A 14,964-nucleotide genomic window follows, 5' to 3' on the forward strand; every position below is an offset into this window, starting at 1 on the left:
GAAATGTATAATTTATTGCATTCCTTTATCGTTCTCTGCTGAGAACATTCTCTTCAAAGCCTTTTTGTTATAAGGATATATTGGGATATTTTTGTGTCAATATTGTTTATTTTACTTTCATCCACCTAGTGATATCTTTCAGTCATTATGTAGAAAATGACTGTAAAAATGACAATGTTAGTAAGGCGGCATAGCTAACCTATCGTTCATTTCGTGTTAAAAGCGCCAAAATGTGTGTTGATAAATATGCCTCGCCTCTGTCTGAGGCATCCCCGGCGTCTCCTCCAAGGTCCTACGCCTGGTCCCAGCTCCCCGACCGTCCTCCAGACCGCGTGTCCTCTGCCTCGTCCCGCCCACCAGATGACATCAGGGTCTCGTCCCGGCCACCAGGCCGCCCACCAGATGACATCAGGGTCTCGTCCCGGCCACCAGGCCGCCCACCAGATGACATCTCGGTTTCGTCTCAGCCGCCAGGCCGTCCGCCTGATGCATTGTCTCAGCCCCCAGGCCGCCTGCCTAACTCCTGGCATCAGCGTCCTGGCCGTCCACCTGACGTCACCTGCTCAGCTTCGGTTCCCCTCCTCCAGGCCCCCTCCACCCGCCCTGCTCTGTGCGCTCCAGGCCAGTGTGGTGGGACGTCTGGAAGCCGTCCCTTAAGAGGTAGGTACTGTCATGGTCTGGCGCCCTACAGACCATGTCTCCATGTCAACCACTCCCACATTACATTCCAACTCTCAGGCCTTGCCACACACCTGCTCACACTCCCTCATTATCCCCACAGTGCCATGCCCCTTTCACACCTGAGGACACTTCTCCAATCATCCTGCTCCCCATAAGACTGGACTCATTCCACACAAACATTGCCAGTACATCCTTTGTGTTCCCTGTGATGCTCCTGAGGTTTTTGTTTCCAGTGTTTCATTCCTCTGAAACATTTTGCATTTTGGACCTTGCTACATTGGACTCATTGAGAGGTTTGCTTTTTGGACCTTGTTATTTTTGTTATTGTATTTTTGAACTGTTTAGCTTTTGGACATCCTGAGTTTTTGCTGTTATGCAGTATACTACTTTTGCTTGTAAGCTTTACTGCTCCAATAAATACCATTATTGAACTTCTCTGCTTGTGGCTCTGCGATTGGGTTCTATCTCCTGCCTATCCTGACAAACCTTGTTTAAAAATTCACACTATTTTGATTTGTTGCAATCTGCATGCCACGCAGGAAGAATCCAGCTGTGTAGGAGTTTGTGATAGTCACTGTACTAATTTAGTACAGTGACTATGATGTTTTCTTAGGTCTCATAATGGACTGGATAAAGTGAGTGTTGAGTACAAACCAATGACAATCCTTCTTTAGTTCAGTGATTCTCAACCTTTTAATTTCAAGAACGCCCAGGTTGATATTCATATTAATAGTATCTCCAATTCTCCATACATTTGCTTCACATGCTATATTTATTATTTAACTCTAATGATGAAAGTTATGATTGTGCATTACATCCACCCATTTACACACATTCATACACTGATCATATCTGTTAGTCATTGTCAGTCATGTCAGTCATCTCCAAACTCGGGCAACCTAGGCGATACCATTTATGTACATGCAAGTGCCTTTATTATCATTTCAGTACATCGAGGCTCTGCAAGTGACACTTTGTCTACATCACAGTGGCCATTGTACAAATCTTAACATGCAGGTGACCACCTTATGACCACATCACCTAAACCTGGAGTATGAATAGGGCTTAACGCTATGGACCAGAGCAGACCCCATCTAGTTGTGTTTAACTGTGCTGCACAGTGCACCAGTCTGTAAAAATAAGTTATATAATTTTTCTTTTGTAAAAAACTACTCTTATTTACAAAATAAGCCACTAGAATATGAATTCTACAGTGGATAGCAGTGTTTGTCATTTTGAAGGACAACTACCCTTTTATTTACAAAATAAGCCACTAGAATATGAATTCTACAGTGGATAGCAGTGTTCATGTTGTACTGCAGGATGATGAGATGCACCCTAGAACTTCAATTACATTAACTGGAGGTAAATCCTTTAATACAGTGTCAATTTTCTCAAAGTAGTTTTTAGTCATTAGTCAACGCCTTCTGTTTTAAATGCACACACACACACACACACACACACACACACACACACACACACACACACACACACACACACACACACACACACACACACAATTTAGTAACCCCTTTGGTTTCTTTCTTAACTTCACAGTCATGGCTGTCAGCTCCTGAAACTCATTCCAGGGAATATTGAAGGTGATGGTCTGGGTTAACTTTAAGGGTTCTGCCACAAAGCCTCCAGTCCTGTGCAGCAGCATGCCTGTCAAATACAGCAGCAAACATCCATCTTCGAGTTCAATATAAAGGTACTCAATATTGTTTAGTCTTCAACTGAGTTTCACTTCGAATCTCCATTCTTTTCTGTTTTCCAGATTTTCTTTGCTTTCCTGTCAGGTGTGTCCTGACATAGATTTTTAGCCCCGCTAGCAGCGAGGCTTGAACATCCACCACTTTGGTCATCAAGTAAACAATATATATATAGTAGCTCAACTACTGGCTAGAATTTTCTGTGAACCTTTGTGCACCCATAGGATGCCCCCTGTTGAATTTATTTCACTCTCAACCAAGATGAAAACTACTGCCGGGATTGCCATGGAATTAATTGTGCATTCTCCTCAGACTATGGCCTTTAAGGCCAAAAATGTCCACTTGCATACCAGATATCTGAAAATATAATCGGCAGATTGACAGAAATTTTAAATTTTACCCCAAAACCTTTTCTCTAGCACCACCCATCAGCCCATAAGATCAACTTTGATGCATCATAAATAGGCAGATATTCAAGTACTCTTGAATATCTCATTATTTAAGGCAGATTGAAGGATGAAGTCAACCCTTTTTCTCCCATCAATAGGGCCCCATTAGTGAGAGCATGGGCTTCTAAGGATGGCAAAGTTGTTGGTTCAAACCTGGTTTCAAAGCTGCTATCAGGGCTTTTACACTCTTTGTCTTGTTTTAGAGTGTTTGACCGGCAAACATTACTGTATTTATAAAAAGGCAAAGTTTATTTAACTTGATCTAGTGTAACTGTGTGCGAGGTTGGACTGAATGTCTGTTAGGACACAGAATCTTGGCAAAAGCCCTTCGGAAGCTGCTGTGGCAGAGAGGGTACAGGAATGGGTTGATGGCGGAATTCAGCCACAGAAGCCAGAAGGTGATCTCGTACCAGAAGTTTGCCACACATGTACCCCTGCAGGCAGCGCGGATAATCATCAGTAGCGTGTAGGGAGCCCAGCAGATCCCAAAAATGCAAACAAGGATGGCCAGGGATTTGGCAATCTTTTTGTCACGGGAAAGACGAGACTTCTGCATTCTAAGAGCAGTGACCCCACATGGGACCTTGGGTTGACAAAGCCTGGACGATTTCTTGCAAGGTGAGATGTCGTTCCTATGCAGAAAAGCCTGGCTTATGATAGGCTCGCCACTGGACGAGGGCGACTGCATCTCATCATCCTCGACCTTGATCACCGCAGAAATAGCCGTGTTCTTCTCGCTGGAAGACACCTTCCGAGTCTTAAAGAAAAACACAGACCAGGTGTCCCTGTCCTGTGACGTCTCCCTGTCCTGTGGCGTCCCTCTGTCTCTTGGAGTTCTTGCGGGCTCCTCTGCCCTGGGCCTGCTCTTGTTCCTCCGGTGGATGTTAACGTAGATGCAGAGGTTGAAGAAGGCCACCGAAAAGAACGGTGAGAAGAACTCAAAGGTGGAAGCGCTCAGGAGGAAGTACCAGGTGAAGTAGAAGTCAGCAAAACACTCTTCCTCCGGGACGACGCTCTGGCCCGCGATCAGCTCCCAGAAGATAATGGCGGGGCCATAGAGCAGGAAGGCCAGCATCCACACGACCACCATCTTGACCACAGCCTGACGGATCCTGTTTCGCTGTGCTCTGTATTTAACCTGTGGAAAAAACAAAAGCACAAAGTAAGACAAGATAAGACTTCAAATCAATTACAATTACACAGTCTGAGTCTGTCACAGTGCAACTCGTGAGCAAATTACAATCTGGTTTGAGAAAAGGTCACAGCACTGAAACAGCACTTGTAAAAGTAGTCCGCCGACAACAACAGGCCAAACCGTGCAGTCGTTTTTTACAAAATGTGGCAATATGGTAGAGGGCTATGTCACGCTGCTTAGACACTAAGCCCACAACCATTGGCCAAAGGGTGGCGCATGTCTCGAGCAGGCGTAGATTTACTGTAGGCAAAGTAAGGCATGTGCCTTACTCGTTTACGTGTTTGCCTACCCTCAGTCGAGTGGCTTTTCGTGTATTATTTGCTATGTATTTTGCCCTATTCAAGGCTGACGGACTCACGGACTGTATCAGACAGGAAAATACACATCTATTCTCTCGGTGTCCTGCATGTCTGGAAGGTGTTTGGTCAAAGGCCATTTTCAAAATTCAGAAACATTTCTACACACAAACTGTCTGTCTGTCTAGACATAGAATCTACCTCGTGTTTGATGTGGTCACTCAAATAGAGGAGGCATGTGTCAGTGGAGTGGGATGTTCTGAAGCCGAGCTTATTAGATCGGCTATTTTCTAGGGTAGATTGAGAGCTGCACTCCTTAACAGCAGTGCATGAAAAATAATATCTGTATTCAGGTTCCATCCTGTGATTCTCATCACCATAGTCCTCTTTCTTCCCCTTTCGATCTCTCTTCATATTCAGACTACTCCTTCGTCTCTTTTTTGTGACATTTTGTAATACATTGTTGAAAGTGGAAACCTGAAGTGTAGCCTCGGAAACCCAGACGTTTTATTTACCTGAAGTGTGACCCGGCTCTGTGGGTTCCGTTCAGATACCTTAATAGGATTCAGGAAAGGAGAACAAGGTGGAAGGAATAGAACAGAAATATGTTCTAATGATGCCAGCAACTGTGTAGTGACTGAGAGTGGCTACAGACTTATAGCATGTTATGTAGACAGCACTATAATTGCATTGTATGTAGTAGTCATAGTACATAATGTATAGCATATATGTATAGTTTATATGTATAGTTTCATTATATAGATATTCCACCGTTACTTTCTTAGCTTACGCATGTTTCATGATAAATGCTTTTTATGTGATTCCCATGCTTTTTTGTTCTTGCTTAATGTAAATCGCTCTGGATTAAGAGCGTCTGCTAAATGCCTAAATTGTAAATTGTAAATTGTGAGATTGGGTTGGACCCTCAACTCATGTCAAACCATGATTGAGCACATGTTGACCACAGTTGCCTGAATCTCATTAGATATGACCGTTCTCCTTCTTCTTTCTCCTCTTCCTCTTCCTCTCCCTTCCTCCTTGTCCTCCTCTCCCTCCTCCTCATTCTCTCTCCCTCCTCCTACTCCTCTCCCTCCTCCTCCTTCTCTCTCCCTCCTCCTACTCCTCTACCTCCTCCTCGTCCTGCTCTCACTCTTACCCTTCTCTGGCTGTCGATCTCTTCAAGGTTCTCCATTGTTAACTTCGATTTTTGTGTGTTTACAATCGTGAAAAACTGTATTACAAGTAGGAAGCAGAGCTGACTGAAAAGGCCATACAAAATGTTAATAAATTATAATGTGGCACTAATGTTGTGTTGTAACGCATACACATTGTGTGTGTGTGTGTGTGTGTGTGTGTGTGAGAGAGCAGCAAATGTACAATTCTTATGATTTTGTAAGTTCGATTTCCCTCACTTGCAATAACAAGTGATTTCTATTCCCTTTCAATTGCACATACATTATTTTATTTTGATTGTGTTGTTCCACTTTGACAGAGAGAGAGAGAGAGAGAGAGATCTTACTGCTCTGGTGACAGACAGGAAGCGGTCGTAACTAATCAGGACTATGTTGTAGACAGAGGCGGTGCAGATCAGGTAGTCCATAACCAGCCACAGCTTGCACAGTCCTCTGCCCAGCGTCCAGTGGCCGGTCAGGGTGTAGGGGATGTACACAGGAATACAGAAGGCACCTGCAAGCAGCGCTGGAAAGTAACTTACCTTAGAACATCATTTGTTACTTAGGCTACTGTGCTTATAAGTCCAATTTTGACGTACTTTTACTCTACTTGAATATCTCCAATTATTGTATCTTTTTAATCAACTACAGTTGATTGAAATTATTTAGTTACTTTGCAGATTTAGATTATTACCGTAATACAAAACATGCAATCATTGGTAAATGGTAAATGGTGCATTTATATAGCGCCTTTTATCCAAGGCGCTTTACAGAGATTGTGCATTACATTCACCCATTCACACACACATTCATACACCGATGGCAGCGGAAACCATGCAAGGCACCAACTAGCACATCGGGAGCAATTAGGGGTTCAGTGTCTTGCTCAAGGACACTTCGACAGTAACTCTGGGGGAGCCCGGGTTCGAACTGGCAACCATTACGGTTACCATCCAGGCACTCTACCCCTGAGCCACCGCCGCCCCATCATCATCATTGATAAATGATGAGGAGCTACCCACAAATAAAGTACCGGCGGCAGCCTCACCTTCACCAGTGATGAACACATTAATGCAGTACTAATGTCAAATCAATAATATGATTATGAAATGAACCATTGTGCATATAGGCTTCTGTGGTTAGGCCTATTATCTGTAGAGCGTCGCAGTCCCTCCCCCTTTCAGAACGACGAGTGGCCCAGGAAATGAAATGCAATGCATTTCTCCCATAGGACTTCTTTAAGTATTTATTTAAAGACGGTTACGCCGCGGACAAAGCCAACTCGGATCGTGACAAATCATGACAATGAACACAATGTTTTGGGCCGATCAAATAATTTATAAGAAAAACAAAACAAATAGTCTTGTCTCCTGCCTTTATTTTCTTCTTTCTAATGATTTGATCGGCCCAAAATATTGTGTTCATTGTCATGATTTGTCACGATCCGAGTTGGCTTTGTCCGCGGCGTAACCGTCTTTAAATAAATACTTAAAGAAAATCCTATGGGAGAAATGCATTGCATTTCATGAGAGAACATATTACTCCAGTTTTGGCATCACTGCACTGGCTTCCGGTTGTTTTTAGGATTGATTTTAAAATAATTTTACTTGTCTATAAAGCTCTCAATGGTCTCGCACCTTCCTACCTACATGACTGCCTGCCTAAATATGTCCCAAAACGACCCCTAAGGTCTTCCACTGCTGGCCTGCTCGCTTTGCCTAAAAAAATGGCAACTAAAAAATACGGGGAAGCAGCTTTTTGCTTCTACGGGCCGTCGGCATGGAACAAGCTCCCATTGTACCTTCGTCAGGCAGCCTCTGTAGACATTTTAAAGCTCAGCTCAAGACCCACTTCTACAACATTGCTTTTAATTGATCTTTTATTTTATTTATTTTTATTATTTGTTTGTTATTCATGTCCTCACTGTATTGCATTACTGCTTGTTTTTTGTCGTTGCCTTGCTGTATTGCATTACTGCTTGTTTTTTGTCGTTGCCTTGCTTTTCTTTTATTCTCCATTGTTCTGTAGTGTAAAGCACTTTGAGCTGCATTTCATGTCATGAAAGGTGCTATACAAATAAAGTTTTATTATTATTATTACTCGTCGTTCTGAAAGGGGGAGGGACTGCGACGCTCTAGTCTAAGTACCGGTAGGCCTATTTTATTGCCAATATTGTATAACCTACTTTCACTCATCAAGAACTATTTCGAATACAGGACTGTACTTTTATAATTATTTAGTTGTTTAGAACCTCTGCACTGTTTTCAAACCATTTTCCTCGTAAAACTGAGGAAATAAGAACACTGGCAACACACCATGGGTGGCTTCATTACAGACTATAGCCTCCTAGGGCAATGTTTGCACCGTGCATGCAGTGCCAACATTGGCACACTATGTGTGTGAGAATAAACTATTTAAAAGCATTTAGTCAAATAAATAAATGTCCCTCACATCCTGCACATAATTCCTCATTCATTAAAACTCTGAACTCTGACTGGCAGTCAGGGTTGTTTGTTGTTTCTCTGAGTAATGATCATTATAACAATGTGAAAGAAAGATTAAGGAAAAGGGCCTATATTCGTGGAATCGTGGACAATCGAAATATGTTGTGTAGCTGTCCCAGCAATGGGTATTTTGTGATAGTCTATTTTATTGCTCACCTTTCTGAAAATGTATATGTGAACATTATATGTGTGTTTATTTGGGTACATATGGTAAATGCATGGTGATATAGTGCCATCTACTGTGCTCTGTTTTTGTGGTCTGTCTGGTTCATGGGCAGGTTGAATTAGGCTCACCTGCTCTAATCACCTCATTCTAATCACCTCATTTAAATAACCTGTTGGGTCTTGGGCATGTCAGAGCAGAACAAACAGAGCAGAGGTAAAGAGAGGAGCTCTCTCATGTCAGAGTCTCCACAAAAGATGAGAAAGATAAGAAGGGGGCACGGTGGCACAGTTGGTAGTGCTGTCGCCTCACAGCTAGAAGGTCCTGGGTTCGATTCCCGCTCGGGGCGCTGTGGGTGCTGGCGGCGTGTTTCCTCCTCCGCGTCATCAGTGCCCATACCCGAAGGCGGTGTTGGCGAAAGGGCCTTTCTGTGTGGAGTTTGCATGTTCTCCCCGTGTCCCCTAGGGTAGGTAGCCTACCCTCACAAAAACATGCAGTAATCCTGGTCTCTAAACTGCCTCCCCCTGGCCAGCCGGGACGCCTGATGGAGGGGAAAGGAACTGGTTGGAATAACGTGCTCCTTCCACGCGCTACGTCCAACCCAGGGGGGCAGTCAGCCAGATATTTCGTGAAGCCTCATTTGAAATCGGTAGTTCATATAATGGCCTGTTGTGGCGCTGGACTGGACCCAAAAAGCCCCATAGCTCCATAGAGGCCCATGTATTTTGGCCCAACTTCACCTAGACTGTATTACCTTAATAAAGATGGTCATGAATACTTTCTGCTTCCAGTCACTAGTTTAAAGTCTCATTTCTAATGTCATAATATTCTTTTTGGAAAATTATGGTCCCATTTATTTAAAAAAAATGACCATAAAGTCGCGCATGTTCTGAGGGGCGTGGCTACCGTTACAGTCTATGATCGGGATTCCCCTCCCACTCGAGTCAAAATAAAAACCAACGGAGAAGAAGGGGGGAAGTCCCGCCTCGTTGTCTGGGCCAGCCAATGGCCAGCTGGTCCAAAAGGGAGCCAGCCAATGGCCAGCTGGTCCAAAACGGATCTAGAAAGATGGCGATTTACAGTGCATTAGAATGCAAGGGATTTCAGGCTTCATTTTACGTTCATGTTAGACCCGGGGAACGCTTTGTCCATATTTTTTACAGTCTATGGTCCAACCAGGTAAACTCCCCCCTGTCAGGTGTAAAGGAGCAACTTGGACACTCAAGCACGAAGGAAGCATGAGTTAAGTCTGTTGCTCTCCCTAGGTTGGCGGAGGGTGTGTAGAGACCAGGATCACATCACAGGTGAAAATGGGTTACAAAATCGTGGGACAAAAAATATAAATTAAAAAAAAAATAAGAAAGAAAATAATATAAACAAGAACTTAACTGAACTCCTAAAAATCTGTGCAGAAGGCGCATACGGTATGTTCCCAGTTGGTTTGTTTGTCTGTAAAAGTTTAATTGCCATTGTATCGTTTATTGTTTGTGTACATTTCATTGTGTTTATATAATACGGACATCAGGATTGACAAAGACATTCATATTTCATGTTTCATTGTATTTAAAAGAATATTGTTATGTTTTTGTTGCAGTTTTTCACGGTTGTCACTTGGGAGAAATAATTATTTCTGCCACGGATGAAGAGGGTTTAGGAGGAGCAGTTACATGTTGTAATTTTATGTCATTGTTATTTGTCATTAAAAAAATATATATGTTGATATGGCACACTGACTAAAATAAAAAACATGGCACTTCATTTAAAAACGGTTGCAGACCCCATATCCAGCCATAGACATTAAAGGTATATTCAGTGATTTCACTTAATTCAAATATCACTTATTTTTTTGTTTTGTTGTGATAATCCTCCCTACTATAGGGCGCGTTCGGCTATGCGCACCGGGAATGTGGTCAGTTTGTTGAGTGTGGTGGGCGGTGACGTCACAGAGTGCGTTCAGTGTGCCTTATTTACGAACGACCAGTTACAACACACCATTCACACTGAGCAACCCTACCCTGAGGGTAGGGTTGCTCAGTGCGTGCACTCGGCACACCCGGTGCGCAGCGCACTGGATTTTCGAACGACAACGCACTGAGTGCACTGAATAAACGAACGACAAGAGAGCACACCAGTGCGTTCAGTGCGCATTTCCGAACGCGCCCATAGAGTGTGCTGGCCATATAAGGAGTTCCTTCCTGTCCCCAGTTAACCCCTGGGGGTCAAAAAACCTTAGGTTTCGTTTTTGACTCTCTATCCTGATTGGACGAAAGGCTGGGTCCCACAGCCAAAAACGAAACCTAAGGTTTTTTGAGTGAAATCACTGAATATACCTTTAAAGGTATAAGTAAGTAACCCCCAGGGGTTAACTGGGGACAGGGAGGAACTCCTTATATGGCCAGCACACTCTATAGTAGGGAGGATTATCACAACAAAACAAAAAAACAAGTGATATTTGAATTAAGTGAAATCACTGAATATACCTTTAAAGGGGTTTATGTCCATTTAAGTTTAGGATATAGACACGTTTAGATGCGCGTGCAGTCACAGAGAGGCGCAAATGTGAATGAACTCACCCACAAGGAAATCTGATACAGCGAGGTTGAGGAAAAATAAGTTACTTTGATTTCTCAGGTTCTTGTCCACAGCAAAAGCCATGATCACCAGAGCGTTCCCTGACACAATCACCACGTCCAGAAGGATCATGAGCCCCGCTAGGATCACCAGCAGGTACGCCGGCAGCTCGTCTCCGGATCCGGTCCGACCTGCTGCTCCATAGTCCGCTGGCGCTGGGGTTGAGTTGACGGCGCTCCAGTTAAAACCCCAAACGTTCGTCGCACCCGTTTCCATTTCCAACCCCGTTTATAACAAGTGTGATTGTTGATTCCACAACGAGTCCAGGCACGAGATCCATCGATTGATGTGGCGCGTCGTTTCGTTACATAGTACTCGGAGTAAAGTGAGAGATGAACGGGAATTGAGATCCATGCTTGCCTAAACCCAATTAGGAGCGTTGGGACCGTTCTGCCCCCATGTAGCTGCGTGCGTAATATGGCTCATTGGCTGGATGCGCTTTTCCCACAGAGCGCACAGATAGAAGAATGAGTGAGTGACACGACGATTGATTGATTGAAATATTTATTAACAGTTTGCAGAATTACAGTACATTTCCAGCACAAACTCGATACAAAGACTTAACTGTGAGTGGACGACCCAATTAAGCATTACACTTGTTTACAACAGGGTCCACCATGTTCAATTCATCAAAACATTTAGAGACGTACAAATAGACACTTCTATATATTTAAAGAACAGAACAGGAATTCATAAAGGAAGCAAAAAGGGAAAAGAAACATAACAGTGAGGGGGAAAAGGGGGATTCAGATTTTACAGGGGGCAGTTTCGAATTGCAGCCACCCATAGGTGCCCTTTGAGAGCGGTTTTGAAGGAGTCAATGGATTCACATGTCTTAATGACTGTTGGTAGGGCGTTCCACATTTTGGTGGCATAGGAGCGAAAATAATTTAGTCCCTTGTTTGTGCCGAATATGGGTTGTACATGGTTCATTGCACTCCCTCTGGTGTTGTGGGTGTGGACTTCGTTTACATTAAGGAAGTATTTAGACAGGTACATGGGTATCTTGGTGGTGTATATCGAATCTTGTGGACCAGACCCATTGCAAGATGCTGTACTCTGTCGTCGACCCTAAGCCATCCAGACGCGCATGTAAACAAACAGTTTACTAAAACAGACTAAACTGTCCAACTTGGACTGTCCATATTGTTTGACCTGCCTATTCAATCAGTATTCACAACAACATCTCTGCTTTACAATCGTCATTTAATTAGCTGATTAGGCTGCATGGTTATTGATGTGGTCCAGCCAGGACGTCAGAATTCAAACCTTAGAAGTAAATTATGGTTCCACCACAATTCACTGACTGATTTAACTGCATGCCATAAGTAGGCCATTATTTAGACATAGATTTATTTTCATGGATTTGTAAAGAGAACAGAAGTGCTATACATCATCATGATTAGAGCTACATTACTTTCGTCACTGACTCACTGGTCAGGTCATCAGTTTCTATTTTAGGAAAGTTGGTGACTCAATTGTGCATGACATTTCCATTAAATCACTTAAATGGGATTAGAAAATGCATTGCTTATAAGCAAAATATTGAGTGCACTGCAGCTTCTGCTATACTTAGAAAAGGCCTATGTAAACAGACACTGACCATGCAGTGAGGATTCATGCTGCAAGTCAAGTCCTCCGTATACCTTTGTAGTTTTTGAGCAGTGCCTCATGCTCCATTACGCATGAAGCTATCTTAGCTATGTGTGTCTGTCCCTGTGTCCGAGCACCGTTTCGGACGAGGGAAGGCTTGCCGGAACTGGGCCGGCCCCCTGTTCCTGGGGGTCTGGATGTTCCTGGGACCTGTTCTGTCATTTTCTGTCATTTCTCGATGTGCCACGACTCACAAGTAAAAACTTTTTTTGAGTAGTGCAACCACTCCAAGGAACAGCAATGTCCGTGCCCGCCTATGTGTTGTTCACCTATGTGTCCGTGTGACATTAATGAGCACGAGTATGACTAGTACCAGTAAGGGCGCTGTTGTGCCAGAAACAGAGAGAGAGAGTGCTGCACTGTTGCCTGCTAATGAGAGAGAGAGAGGGGGGGGAGTTGCACCACTCAGTTCAGACGGGTGTGATTTTTTTTAAATACAAAAATTAATTATTGCAAATAATTTCGGAAGTTTCAAGTTTCAAGTTATTAATTTGTATATTTTTGTTAGAGATTTATCTTTAGGGTCATAATCCCCGGTATTATTAGTTTCCCAAGTTGCATCGTTCTCAAGTAGGCAGGTGGCCGACAGGTCTAGTTAATTTTATATTCTTTCCCTTGCACACAATGCATAACATTCAGCTATTGTGGTGAAACTGGATGAAAGCCAAAGAGACAAGTGGACCATGTCCTCCTGTCTGTTAGTTAACGTGTTTAGTATGCAGGGCAGGCCATGTCAACAAGAGCAACGCTGGATCACATTTCCTCGATCCCAAAATTGCATTTGGATTCGAATGTCGGAACAGGTCAGCTCCATATACCCTGCTGAAAAATCCAGCATAGACCAGCATAAGCTGGACCAGCAACTTTCTTGTCTTAGCTGGTGACCACCTTTTGCTGGTCTTAGCTGGTGACCAGCTTTAGAGTGTGTTTTGGACGCCATCTTGCTGGTCTTAGCTGGTGACTGACCAGCTAGGTTTTGCTGGTCCATGCTGGTTTAAACTGGTAGCTGGTCACCAGTTTATGCTGGTCTTAGCTGGTATTTTGCTGGTTTTGCTGGTCACCAGTTTATGCTGGTTTTAGCTGGTATTTTGATGGTTTTGCTGGTGACCAGCTTATAGTTTGTTTTGGGTTTAGGCTTAGGTCTTGCTGGTGAATTTCAGCCAGGGTCCCATGGTATTAAAAAATCACACCTGTGTGAAGTGAGGGGCACTAATATATTAAGTCTAAAGTGTGGGTCATGACCGAAAGAATAAGGTCGCGAATACAAGCAGCCGAAATGAGTTTTCTTCGACGGGTGACTGGCATCTCCCTTAGATCGAGATAGGGTGAGAAGTTCAGTCACACGAGAGAGACTCGGAGTAGAATCGCTGCTCCTTCGCCTGGAAAGGAGTCAGCTGAGGTGGTTCGGGCATCTGGTTAGGATGCCTCTCGGGCGCCTACCTAGGGAGGTCCTCGACGCACGTCCCACTGGGAGGAGACCCCGGGGCAGACCAAGGCACAGTTGGAGGAAATACATCGACTCACTGGCCTTGGAACGTCTCGGAATCCCCCAGGGGGAAGTCACTGATGTTGCTCTGGAGAGGGAAGTCTGGAGCACTCTGGTGGAGCTGTTGCCCCACGACCCGACTACGGATAAGCGGTTGAAGATGGATGATTAGGTAGCTAGGTCGTAGGTACTATATTGCAAACAAATAAAGTAAGACCAAATCCAGGTTACAAGTTCTAATACACTGCATTTTATTCAAGCTGCACATTAAATGTAAAATACACCAGCTTCAAATACTGTTTAACAAATAAAATAAATAATGACAAAAATAAATTAGATGTAAAATGTGCTTACATAAAATAAAAAGTAGTAAACACTAACAAATAAGTATACATAAAGCAAATTATAAATAAAATAAATAATACATGAACAGAATGCGTCAGACCTTAAAATGCAAAAATAACTTAATTTCGTCAAAGAGACACACACACACACCACCACAGAGCCTTCATTTAATCAAAGACACACACACACACACACACACACACACACACACACACACACACACACACACACACACACACACACACACACACACACACACACACACACACATAACATCACACATTCTGTGAACAGGGAACAGGCAACCCCCACCAGGGGTATGGGCTGTCAAAGCCAGGAAGTAGTTTTTTGGTACTCAGTAGGCGTTCCCGCATAACTTCCTGGTTTGATGATGTCACACGCATATACCCTCTATCTATAATACCTTTGAATTGATCACACTATTCTTGTTGACAGGCTGGGTATTGATATTTAATCTGAGCAACTCCTCTCCCCTCCCTCTCACTAAAGGTGTCTATTTACCTAAATAATATCGCCAGTTCTTACTGGATTTTCAGCAATACATCTTCACGACACAATCCTGTACTCTGTTGGACCCTCCCCAGATATAGTTTGTAAACTTCTTCATGATAGCTTCAGAAGAGTCCAGCAGGCCTTCTCCATTCTTCAGTTAAACA

At 43.5% G+C, this 14,964-nt stretch overlaps 1 protein-coding gene across 1 annotated transcript; it reads right to left on the minus strand.

The window, feature by feature from the left end:
- Positions 1-3,092: 3,092 nt before the first annotated feature.
- Positions 3,093-11,108, minus strand: LOC310860387 (histamine H3 receptor). The gene is made up of 3 exons (XM_083767266.1): positions 10,746-11,108; positions 5,853-6,019; positions 3,093-3,980 (listed from the first exon to the last, which is right to left on the minus strand). Exons 1-3 carry the CDS (start codon positions 11,017-11,019, stop codon positions 3,105-3,107), a joined length of 1,317 nt encoding a protein of 438 aa, XP_083623392.1. The 5' UTR covers positions 11,020-11,108; the 3' UTR covers positions 3,093-3,104.
- Between the last annotated feature and the right edge of the window lie 3,856 nt (positions 11,109-14,964).

The sequence above is a fragment of the Protomyctophum parallelum genome (genome assembly GCF_964188405.1).
Source record: "Protomyctophum parallelum genome assembly, chromosome: 6".
Lineage (NCBI taxonomy): Eukaryota > Metazoa > Chordata > Actinopteri > Myctophiformes > Myctophidae > Protomyctophum > Protomyctophum parallelum.